General features: G+C 44.8%; 1 protein-coding gene across 2 annotated transcripts in view; it reads right to left on the bottom strand.

Moving 5' to 3' along the window:
- Positions 1-375: 375 nt before the first annotated feature.
- The window catches only part of cbarpb (CACN subunit beta associated regulatory protein b), a 54,047-nt gene continuing 41,791 nt past the window's right edge, over positions 376-12,631 (bottom strand). For both annotated transcript variants that reach the window (XM_014216317.3, XM_014216315.3), the window contains 5 exons: positions 11,958-12,129; positions 11,593-11,760; positions 7,887-8,121; positions 4,734-4,932; positions 376-3,822 (listed from right to left, as the gene is read on the bottom strand). In XM_014216317.3, coding sequence (XP_014071792.2) covers positions 2,322-3,822; positions 4,734-4,932; positions 7,887-8,121; positions 11,593-11,760; positions 11,958-12,129 — 2,275 coding nt within the window. In that variant the 3' untranslated portion in view covers positions 376-2,321. The remainder of the gene's footprint in view (positions 3,823-4,733; positions 4,933-7,886; positions 8,122-11,592; positions 11,761-11,957; positions 12,130-12,631) is intronic.

Below are 12,631 nucleotides of genomic sequence, written 5' to 3'. Positions count from 1 at the left end.
GTGCAAAATAGTTTCCAAGGTAATTCTGGAACGGGCGTGCCATTCCTTGCCTTCTTTTGGCACATAAGACATAATCTGATAATGGGGTTATACTTGAACGGCATTGGGTTGCAAAGTCCACACAGAGGATGTCAAAGGAGAAGATGTGGAATTTGCTCCAAATAACAACTTTGTTCTGGTTTGGTAACGGACAAGAAGTGCAGTCCTTATAGCCCAGAGGGATGCGCTGCTGCATTATCAACTTTCACAGGAGAAGGAGGGGAAAGAAAAGAAAGTGAGCAAACAAATAAAGCCTGTTTGGTAAACCCATGCACAAGAAACTATGCCTTTATGAATAAATTCAATAAACGCAAATGACTGCGAGGGCAACATCGGTCCCATTCCAAGCTTTAATTTAAACCTTTACAGCTATAGACCAGCACTAACCAACACTGTTGGGGGAGGCCAAGGGAGCCTTTGATGTGTGATTCTAACAGAGTTGTCAGCAGGGGTTGGAACAAAGGAACAACATTTTTCAAGGAACAGATGGAACCTGGAACGAAAGTGATCCTTACTGTTCTAGAACAGAACTGTTCTTTTTAAAAGCTTTGGAACCGATTAATGACGTTATTTTACATTCCAGGCATTTTTTTTCTAGTCCCACAACAAAATGTCTATGCAAAGCCCTCACTCTGTCACTCAAACTTATTCCAGTGTCTGCCTGCAAGCTGAAAATCTGTGTGTGTGTGTGTGTGTGTGTGTGTGTGTGTGTGTGTGTGTGTGTGTGTGTGTGTGTGTGTGTGTGTGTTAGTTACCTGCCCCTCTCCTCTCCAAAGCATAGGCTACTGTACTGAGGTTACAAGCTTGATTCAGAAGTCGGGAGACCTTTTAGATTAGCTAGAAAATAATGGATTAACTTTTTCAATGCTAGTTAAGGATACTATAGGCCTAGTTATCATGTTTCATGTCAAATTTATTAACTACAAAAAATGTTTTTAATTATGGTGTGGCTCTGCACACACTAGCTTGTCAGCTAGCTATCTCGAAGGACATTCAAAGTTCCTCCATAGAAGCCGCTCCTCCGTAGGTATAATTCTGTTGACCTAATTCAGATAATGCATTTCATAACAAGATGCCCAGCACTTCAACCTTCTCTCGCTCTCTCCACCCGCAAAAGCTTTGTCGCATCTTGCACCATAGGCTACACTTGCCTGTCCATCACGCATGTAAACAACTAGCTTGCCTGCTCTGTCTGCACTGATTGGTGCAGACAGTCATTCAATAAGCTAAATGTAAATAAATGATTTGACAGGTTAAAAAAGGAACAATATAAACCAGTAATTTTTTTAGGGGTTCTAAACTGTTCAGAACTTTTTTGCTGGTCGGAACAGTGGAACAAAATGAAAAATTACCGGTTCTGTTCAAAACTAAACAATTGGAACAATTTTTTTGGTTCCAACCCCTGGTTCAGTAACATTTGAGATCCCTCCATTAGCTAACAAGGTATTTTTGGCACAGAAATTAGGTAAAAGCCTGTCATTTAAGTTGCTCTCACCCTGGCCTCCAATATCCCACTTATTACAGTCACAACCAGAGTGAAATATAAAACAAGCATAGACACATTTAAATGAAATGTGTCAATAAATGCAAAGGCATTGAACAACATGTCCTAACAACCATCACTTTTCTGGAAAGCAGTAAGACATTTTTTTTTATAGAAACATGAGGCCAGACATTAAACAACAAGGATACTTGATGAAGAATATTCTCTGATCCAGTGTGGATATGACGAGGTGGTCCTAATATGGATACTGCAATTTATTTGGTGTCCAAATTAGGACAGCATCTTCATACCCATTTAATGAGTGTTTATGAGAAAAACAAATTGCATTTTCAAATTCATGGTCTGATCTGTTTCTGTTCCTAGTACCATAGATTCTGATTCAATTACATCACATTACAATTAAGCCTAGGCCTATCAGTCTAGACTGGCCTATTACGCCCAGAAACTTTGTATCCAGATCTTGAGATGACTTCAAGTCTAATAGCACCTAGTTTCACAGTGGATAGACTAGTGCAGAGGGCATACTGGCTCTTTACATCGTCACTTCTCTAAGAGGAGAAAGGAATCACAGCAGTAAGAGACACTATGGTACTGTAAATACTATCTAGGGGTGTATTCTTCAAATGGCCTACATGATACTGTATAGTGTAGCCTGTTTTCTTGTTACTGGTCTGGGATCAGCTGATTCAGACAGATAGAGAAATTGTAGTTACCCGGCGTAGACTAAAATCAAATGAAACAAAATATCAGGGAGGAGTGGAGGAGGACTGGAGACATGCTACACTGGGCTGTGGTCTGGGGAGGCGTGAACGACCTTCACCACACACTCTGTCACCGCCGCTGTGTCCTTGGTCCGTCGCAGGCCTGTGTACAGCCGCTCGTCCAGAGTGGCGCTCAGCTTGTCCGTCAGCTCGGTTGTGATGGTCTGTCGGCCGTTGCCCGTGTCAGGAGGCTGGGGGGGATCCTCAGGGGGGTGTACCACCTGCCTAGTGTCTTCCTGGGGGTCAGGCTGCTCCCCTAGCAGGCCCTCTCTATCCGGAACAGTGGGAGGGGAACAGGATGCCCTCCCTTCCAGGTCTCTAATGGTCACGGTGCTGCTGCCACAGCTACTGCTGGGACTCGCCCTCCTCCTGTCTCCTTCCTCCACCTCTCCTGCCCCTCCCGCCACCACCGCCTCTGCCTTTGGCGTCTGGGGGGTACTGGGGGCCCCCTCGCTGGCCTCCTCATCAGGCGCACTGACGATGCGTGGCAGTGTGCTGTGGAAGCCCGTGTCCAGAGGGTAGTTGACGCTATCGCCTCGTCGCAGGGGGTTCCGCTGCCTCTCAAAGGAGTGGTACTGGTAGCGAACGCCCGGGTCACTGTACTGCTTGTTGCGCTGCCACTGTTTGCGGAGGTGGATGCGCGAGCGATGTTTCCTCGGTGACTCCTGCTGGTCGAACTGGGGGTCGTGGCGGAGGAACTCATGGAAGAGCGCGTCAGTTTTCTTGTCGATGCTGTAGTCGCGGCGGTGTAATGATAAGGGTGGGTGGGAGTGCGGCTGCGCCTCTCGTGGAGTGAACATCTGCCCATATGGAGACCAGCCCAGGGGAGACCTGGACGTTTCTATTGCGATGCCGCCCGTCGCCCCCACCAGCATCTCCTCGCCTGGCTCTTCCTCGAAGATGCGGGCCTCGAAGCTCTCGCCCACTGTGCCAGTGCGCCCTGCACTGGTGAAGTAGTGTCTCTTCTCCAGGGCCGTCCTGTCTATACTGCCACTACTGCCAAACAGTCTCAACTCCTCTGGCGCCCGTGATGGAACCTCTATAGACATATAGCCACTGTCCATCTGCATGAGCTTACGGTTCCCTGACTCCCCGTCACTAACCCTCTCTGACACCACACTGTCCTGCTTCCCCCCTTTCTTCTTCTCTTCCTTCTCCTCTCCCATCCCATCATCCACAGGCAGCTCTACATCCCCTTCGGGTTCATCCCCGATGTCCTGGGAGGGGTTACTGGGCAGCTCCCCCCTCTCGGTCCGGCCCCCCAGGGAGCTGACACTGTCGGCGTCGCTGCGAACGGAGTCCCTGTCGTTGTTGATATGGTCTGAGGAGCCGTACTGCTCTAGAGAGGCCCGGAGCGTCCAGATGTCTCTGTACAAGGCCTGGTGGTCTGAGGCCAAGCTCTCCTGTCTATAGTCCCCTAGGCTCGCTGCCTCGTCCTGGGGCTCCGGGGACAGGCCGATCAACCCTGGTACCTGGCCCCTGCTGCAGCTGGGCTCCACCTCCACCTCCACCTCTAACCTGCGTTGACACACACACACGTACAAAGACAGGCGCGCGCACGCACGCACGCACGCACGCACGCACGCGCACACACACAGTGCAACAGTCAGTCACAGAACACCCATACACAGATCTGATGTCTGATGTTTGAGTATGTTTGCAGCCACTGTGATTACAAGTGATCACCATGACTTCTTATGGTTGTAGCATGTTTTCCACAAACCACTGAACTGCAATGCACCAATGTCATGTGTTTTGCAAATGTGTAGAATTTCCCTACATTGTGATTTTACTGGTCCCAGTTAGTTATCCATTAGAAGCATGACATATGGCTTGCATTATGTTAGCAACTATGCATGTTCAGGAATCAACATGAATACTTTCAGCTTCCAGCACTGTAGAAGAAACAAATATGGATTGGCTTTGATTATTACTTAAAAGCTGATCATATACAGTGGCTTGGAGAAATATAGAGAGAAATACATGGTTAAAGTGGTTTACAAAGTTATTTTTATTCAGTATATAAATACATATTTGTATTCCTTAAAATACATCACAGCTCTGCGTCCACAGTAACTTCAAGTAAGGGGGTCACTAATGGAAAATCTTAATTGCATACTGCTTGGGTCCCCTCGCGAGGAGAGGAGAGAGGATGCGAGGAGTTGGCAGTTGAGATTCTCCCATTGACCCCAAAAACTATTCCTGTCCATGACATCATCACTCTGCATCAGCGATGGAATGGGCTGGCTTGTTAAGCAGCTGTGGGTAAAAGTTCCCTTTAGGCACAGATCTAGGATCAGCTTACTCTCCTCAAATCCTAACCTTAACAGGAAAAACATACACAAAACTATCCATAATACTGTTAGTTACCGTATTGATGACTGAGGCAAAGCGGTGAGGTGGAAGGATGGCGAGGGAATTAAAGATACCTGCCGAGGGAGGGTGGTGGCTTGGAGGAAGAGGAGGGGGAGAGGAGGCGGGCGGAGGCGGAGGGGCTGGGGTGGTAGGTGACGTCCTGGGTGCGGGCGATGTACTGGATGAGGTCCATGTGGTGGGCGTCGTTATCCTCCTGGTCCATGCTCTCACTGGCGGCGCGCTGCCTCTGGAACTGCCTCCTCTTAGGGGACCCTGACACACAGGACAAAGCAGAGCAAACATTAGTCCAAGGCCACAGAGAGACATGGGATGTTGGCACCAACATTCACCATGGTATATCACGTTTCAAGTTGTATTAGGTGTATGAACGGGATACACATGGTAAACACCATCCAACGAAATGCTTACTTGCAGGTTCCTTCAAAAATAAGAAATAATAAAAGATAAGAATACAAACATAATGTAAATGTCTCAGTAGAATAGAAAACATTTTAGCATAAGTATAATACAGGAAGGCACAATTTATAGTCCAATATTTACATGCGTTTTGGGGGACTGGGGGCAAGTGTTTTAAATTGTGCAGTATTTAGCAATCATAATAAGAGTCTGGTAGCAGCAGTTGTGCTGTGTGTAGCATGAATACAGTGCCTTCAGAATATACTCATACCCCTGGACTTATTCCACAATTTGTTATGTTACAGCCTGAATTCAAAATGGATGAAATAGTTTTTTTTTTTACTCATCTACACACAAAACCCGATAATAACAAAGTGAAAACTTGTTTTTGACTTTCTTGCACATTTATTGACAATGAAATACAGAAATAGCTTTATGGGTAAGTCTCTCAGAGCTTTGCACACCTGGATTGTACAATATTTGCCCATTATTCTTTTCAAAATTCTTCAAACTGTCAAATTGACCACTCAGGAACATTCACTGTCTTCTTGGTAAGCAACTCCAGTGTAGATTTGGCCTTATGTTTTAGGTTATTGTTCTGCTGAAAGGTGAAATAGTCTCCCAGTGCCTAGTGGAAAGCCAACTGAACAAGTTTTTCCTCTAGGATTTTGCATGTGTTAGTTAAGCTCCATTACGTTTATCCTGAAAAACTCCCCAGTCCTTAAAGATTACAAGCATACCCATAACATGATGAAGCCACTACAATGCTTGAAAATATGGAGAGTGGGACTAAGTAATGTGTTGTATTGGATTTGCCCCAAACATATAGGTGAGCTACAAATGTATTGGGACAGTGACACATTTGTTGTTTGGTTCTGTACTCCAGCACTTTGGATTTGAAATGATACAATGACTAGGGGTTAAAGTGCAGACTGACAGCTTTAATTTAAGGGTATTTTCATCCATATCGGGTGAACCGTTTAAAAATTATAGCACTGTTTGTACATAGTCCCCACATTTTAGTGGACCAGAAAATTAATTTATGTGTATTTAAAGTGTATTTAAAGAAATTACATTGATGTGGAATTTACCATGATTATGCATAGTCCTGAATGAATCGGAGAAAAAAATGTATGAAATGTATGCATTCACTACTGTAAGTCGCTCTGGATAAGAGCGTCTGCTAAATGACTAAAATGTAAATGTAAAATGAATCGTGAATAATGATGAGTGACAAAGTTAGATGCACAAATATCATACCCCCCCAGAAATGCTAACCTCCCCTGTTATTGTAATGGTGAGAGGTTAGCATGTCTTATCTGCTTATGTACTGTACCAGTCAGCTGAAGAGACACCTGCTCGTCGAACATCTCATTCCAAAATCATGGGCATTAATATGAAGTTGGGAAGGCTTTCCACTAGATGTTGGAACATTGCTGCAAGGACTTGCTTCCCTTCAGCCACAAGAGCATTAGTGAGGTCGGGCACTGATGTTGGGCAATTAGGCCTGGCTCGCAGTTGGCGTTCCATTTCATCCCAAAGGTGTTCGATGGGGTTGAGGTTAGGGCTCTGTGCAGACCAGTCTAATTCTTCCACACCGATCTTGACAAACCATTTCTGTATAGACCTCGCTTTGTGCACGGGGGCATTGTCATGCTGAAACAGGAAAGGGCCTTCCCCAAACTGTTGCCACAAAGTTGGAAGCACAGAATCATCTACAATGTCATTGTATGATATAGCGTTAAGATTTCCCTTCACTGGAACTAAAGGGCCTAGCCCAAATCATGAAAAACAGACCCAGACCATTATTCCTCCTCCACCAAACTCTACAGTTGGCACTATGCATTAGGGCAGATAGCGTTCTCCTGGCATCCGCCAAACCCAGATTCATTCGTCAGACTGCCAGATGGTAAAGCGTGATTCATCACTCCAGAGAACACGTATCCACTGCTCCAGAGTCCAATAGCGGTGAGCTTTACACCATTCCAGCTGGCATTGCGTTCTTAGGCTTGTGTGTGGATGCTCGGCCATGGAAACCCATTTCACGAAGCTCCCGCTATACGCTTCAGCGGCCCCGTTCTGTGAGCTTGTGTGGCCTACAACTTCGCGGCTGAGCCGTTGTTGCTCCTAGATGTTTCCACTTCACAATAACAGCACTTACAGTTGATTGGGGCAGCACTAGCAGGGCAGAAATTTGACAAACTGACATGTTGGAAAGGTGGCATCCAATGACAGTGCTAAGTTGAAAGTCACTGAGCTCTTCAGTAAAGCCATTCTACTGCCAATGTTTGTCTATGGAGATTGCATGGCTTTGTGCACAATTTTATATACCTGTCAGCAACGGGGGTGATTGAAATAGCCAAATCCACTAATTTGAAGGAGTGTCCACAAACTTTTGTATATATAGTCTATTTGGGGGGTGTTAGTCCTGTGTGTTCTGTTGTTAGCTGTGTGTAGGGGGAGCAGGAGAGGGAGCAGTATTTGTGTGTTTGTGAGGAAAGCTGTGGGGAGGTTTCAGTTAGGCTCACAATGCCTTGGAAGAGAAGAGTCCTGCGTCATAAAGCCATCTGTCAGAGAGAGTGTGTGTGTGTGTGTGTGTGTGTAGTGTACACAACGCGCCTTGGCAGTTAAGTGAAGCTTCTTGCAGTTGGACCTCATTCTTAAGAAGCATTGTCTTTAAAATACAATTTGTACACTAAATTTGAGTACAAAGAACCATTTAAATGAGGCCGATGCTCCATCCATCATTCTGTACATACAGTAAGCCTGAAACATACTATACGTAAATATTAATAAGAAGTCTGTTCTACCTCTGGTGTCCAGACTAGAAGCCCGCTGGCTGCTGTCCAGCTTCCACTTCTTGATCTTGAAGTATGGGCTGGCCCCCTCTAGGCTGGCATGGCGCCTCAGCTTGGTGAAGAACTGCAGGACCGGGCCCTGCCCCACTCCCGCGCTAGGGGACGCACCCGTCACAGACGTCACCGACGCCCCCTCACTCAAAGACGAACTGCCCCCATTCCTGGAGCCAGAAACCATCACCTCAATCTGGGGGAGAGAGAGGGAAAGGAAAGGGAAAGGGGAAACCTAGTCAGTTGTACAACTGAATGCATTCAACCGAAATGCGTCTTCCGCATTTCACCCCACCCCTCTGAATCAGAGAGGTGCGGGGGGCTGCCTTAAATCGACGTCCACGTCAAGGAGGGGATATAAGGGAATTGTCCATATTGTATGGGCAGTAACGTTTTTGTAATTGTAATATGAAAGGTACTCAACACCTTAAAGAAAAAATGTAAGTTGATATAAAAATGAGTTTATTTACTCGCTCTCCTCCCAAAGTTAAGAAACAAAAATGTGAACATTTTCCATACAACAGTTAACTTTCTCCTATCTACCACGGAGAAGGAAGTGGGGCCGGTGAACAGCCAGGAGCGATGAAGAGATGTGGGGAGCAGTGGTGTCTGTAATCTTCCCCGAACAAGGCCTTTCCAGAGTCTCTCCCTTGTTTACCCATCATCCTCCACCACTGAGGATGCACATGCTTTACTCCTCCTCTAAGGGTTCAGAGGCTTCATGATGACGTCTAGGCTCCAACGTTTCCAGACCAATTAATACTCGTGATTAGCGGCTAACTGTATTCCATAGTTAAATTAGGATTTTAATTTAAACGTAAGGGTTTACATCCAACCCAATAATACGGTAATTCAATATTCGGCCCTCCCATACATACAGTGCCTTCAGAAAATATTCATACGCCTTGACTTATTCCACATTTTGTTGTGTTACAGCCTTGAATTCAAAATTGATTAAATTTTAGTTTTTTTACCCCTCTACACACTATACCCCATAACGACAAAGTGAAAACATATTTTAGGAATTGTTTGCAAATGTATTTAAAATTAATTTACTAATACTAATTTATGTCACACCCCTGAGTCAATACTTTGAAGAAGCACCTATGGCAGCGATTAGAGATGTGAGTATTTCTGGGTAAGTCTAAGAGCTTTCCACACCTGGATTGTGCAACATTGTTCAAAATTCTGAAGGTCTATCAAATTGGTTGTTGATCATTGCTTGACAACCATTTTCAGGTCTTGCCATAGATTTTCAAATAGATTTAAGACAAAACTGTGACTCGGCCACTCAGGAACATTCACTGTCTTCTTGGTATGCAACTCCAGGGTAGATTTGGCCTTGTGTTTTAGGTTATTGTCCTGAAAAGGTGAATTCATCTCCCAGTGTCTGGTGCAAAGCAGACTGAAGCAGGTTTACCTCCGTAATTTTGCCTGTGCTTAGCTCCATTCCATTGATTTTCTTATCCTGAAAAACTCACCAGTCTTTAACGATTACAAGCATACCCATAACATGATGCAGCCACTGCTATGCTTGAAAATATGGAGAGTTTTACTAAGTAATGTGTTGTATTGGATTAGCCCCAAACTTAACACTGTATTCAGGCCAAGAAGTTAATTGCTTTGCTACATTTGTTGCAGTAATACTTTAGTGCCTTGTTGCAAACAGGATGCATGCTTTGGAATATTTTTATTCTGTACAGGCTTCCTTCTTTCATTATGTCAGACCCTTTTCCAGTACATGACACACTGACATCACACACAGATGTGCGCAACTCTTTGCGGCAGTAAGAAAGCCATAGCCATCTGCGCCCATTCAACATAGATTTACGTTTTTATTAATTCTAAACAATATTACTTTTTTGGGGTTCTCATAAACTTACAATTATGTTTTTATTCCAGCTTGAACAGTCACTAAGATTATATACTACCGGTCAAAAGTTTTAGAACATCTACTCATTCAAGGGTTTTTCTTTATTTTTACTATTTTCTACATTGTAGAATAATAGTGAAGACATCAAAACTATGAAATAACACATATGGAATCATGTAGTAACCAAAAAAAGTGTGACAAACATATTAAGCAGAACATTCATACGAGCCTTACAATCCAATTATAATCCAAAAGTTGTTGCTTATGAGTGGACTTCACACACGTAAACAGAGACTTTTTTTATGGTGTCCTATAAAGAACTCCCTCTTGTTATGCCATCAACTTACGCGCATCGCCCTCGTGTGGTAATGTTTGCAAACACAGAAAGGGTCTATTAGGTTAGTATTGTGGAGTAACTACAATGTTGTTGATTCATCCTCAGTTATCTCCTATCACAGCCATTAAACTCTGTAACTGTTTAAAGACACCATTGGCCCCATGGTGAAATCTCAGAGCAGTTTCCTTCCTCTTCGGCAACTGAGTTAGGAAGGACGCCTGTATTTTTGTAGAGACTGGGTGTATTGATACACCATCCAAAGTGTAATTAATAACTTCAATGTTCAAAGCGATATTCAATTGTATGTTTGGCGTACAGAGATGAGGTAGTCATTAAACACTATTATTGCACACTAAGTGAGTCCAAGCAACTTATTATGTGACTTGTTTACTCCTGAACTTATTTATGCGTTGAATACTTAAATAAAAAAATCTAATTCCACTTTGACATTATGGGCTATTGTGTGTAGGCCGGTGATATTTATTTAAAAATGTTAATACATTTAGAATTTAGGCTGTAACACAACAACATTTGTCAAGGGGGTGAACACTTTCTGAATGCCCTGTACCCTTTGTATGTGATGAGGGATTAACTGAGTCGCTTAACGTAGTGTTTAATACTGTAGATAACATTTGATTGATTTGTTCGTAGACAGACAGACAGACAGACAGACAGACAGACAGACAGACAGACAGACAGACAGACAGACAGACAGACAGACAGACAGACAGACAGACAGACAGACAGACAGACAGACAGACAGACAGACAGACAGACAGACAGACAGACAGACAGACAGACAGACAGACAGACAGACAGACAGACAGACAGACAGACAGACAGACAGACAGACAGACAGACAGACAGACAGACAGACAGACAGACAGACAGACAGACAGACAGACAGACAGACAGACAGACAGACAGACAGACAGACAGACAGACAGACAGACAGACAGACAGACAGACAGACAGACAGACAGACAGACAGACAGACAGACAGACAGACAGACAGACAGACAGACAGACAGACAGACAGACAGACAGACAGACAGACAGACAGACAGACAGACAGACAGACAGACAGACAGACAGACAGACAGACAGACAGACAGACAGACAGACAGACAGACAGACAGACAGACAGACAGACAGACAGACAGACAGACAGACAGACAGACAGACAGACAGACAGACAGACAGACAGACAGACAGACAGACAGACAGACAGACAGACAGACAGACAGACAGACAGACAGACAGACAGACAGACAGACAGACAGACAGACAGACAGACAGACAGACAGACAGACAGACAGACAGACAGACAGACAGACAGACAGACAGACAGACAGACAGACAGACAGACAGACAGACAGACAGACAGACAGACAGACAGACAGACAGACAGACAGACAGACAGACAGACAGACAGAGATAGGGGGTAAGTGACTCACGCTGCTGCTGGGCTCCATGGGTCCCGGGACCAGGGAACTCTGACTGAAGCTGGAGTCCACCACCGAGTTGAGGGTGTCCCCAGGGAGGGCTGAGCTGGGGCTGACACTCAGACTGGTCAACGCTGTCTGGGGTAGGGGACATAGGGGCCGCAGGGCACACAGTGCCGGCTATACACATAATGATTGAGAAACCTCAGTTAAAGGCAAAATCAATGTATATGTCTCATTGGAAAGAGGAGGCAGAATGATCCATGGGCTGTATCTGATAGGGCTGAAACACGCTGTGGGCCCCACACTGATAGATGGCCTAATTGGTCAAGTCATGACTAATGATGTATCAATGCTAATAGCAGCACCGCTGTCACCTGGAAGATGGAAAGGCTGGACTTGGCGGCGGGGCGGGTCGTCATAGCAATGCTGTTCTCCGATGACTCACACTCGTGGATGGTGACGATCTTGAGGGCCAGGGGCGGGATGTGGAGGTGTGTGAGTCGCGCATTCTTCAGGTGGTGGAAGTCACCCTCAGTCAACGTGTACCTGAGGTGGAAAACAGTTGAGAAACAGTTCAGAGAGTTCAAGGCTGATACAATAAAAATGCTATTGTGCAATCCCTTACAAGGAATGTTCTTCTATCCTTGTCCTCGGGAGCCACAAGGAGTGAAGTATTTTGTTCTCAGCGATCACTACACCTGATTAGACAAATCATTTTCTTTGTTGGAAGTTTTTAGTACTGGGCTGGAAAAAAAGCTTGCACACACTGTTGGTTCCTGGGACCCGAATCAGAGAACATTAGTTTAGGGAGTGATGGTGAATAGAGAATGCTGATGCAACATGGGTGCAGTTACTGAACTGTGTTAACTTTCAAGCGATAAAAAACAGATTTTCTCACTTCAATCTCAAGGCTCAGCTGTAATATGTATTTTGCCCTACAGAATCTCTAAACTTAATTTGCATATCAGAATGAGGTGGCGCTCATGCAAAGAACCCGGACAGTCAGAAAGAGAGAGCACACAGAGCTTAGTTACCATACATAATACAT

This window comes from Salmo salar, chromosome 10, assembly GCF_965601325.2.
Source record: "Salmo salar chromosome 10, fSalSal1, whole genome shotgun sequence".
NCBI lineage: Eukaryota > Metazoa > Chordata > Actinopteri > Salmoniformes > Salmonidae > Salmo > Salmo salar.
The sequence above is the reverse complement of the archived record's forward strand: the minus strand, read 5'-3'. Positions and strand labels throughout refer to the sequence as shown.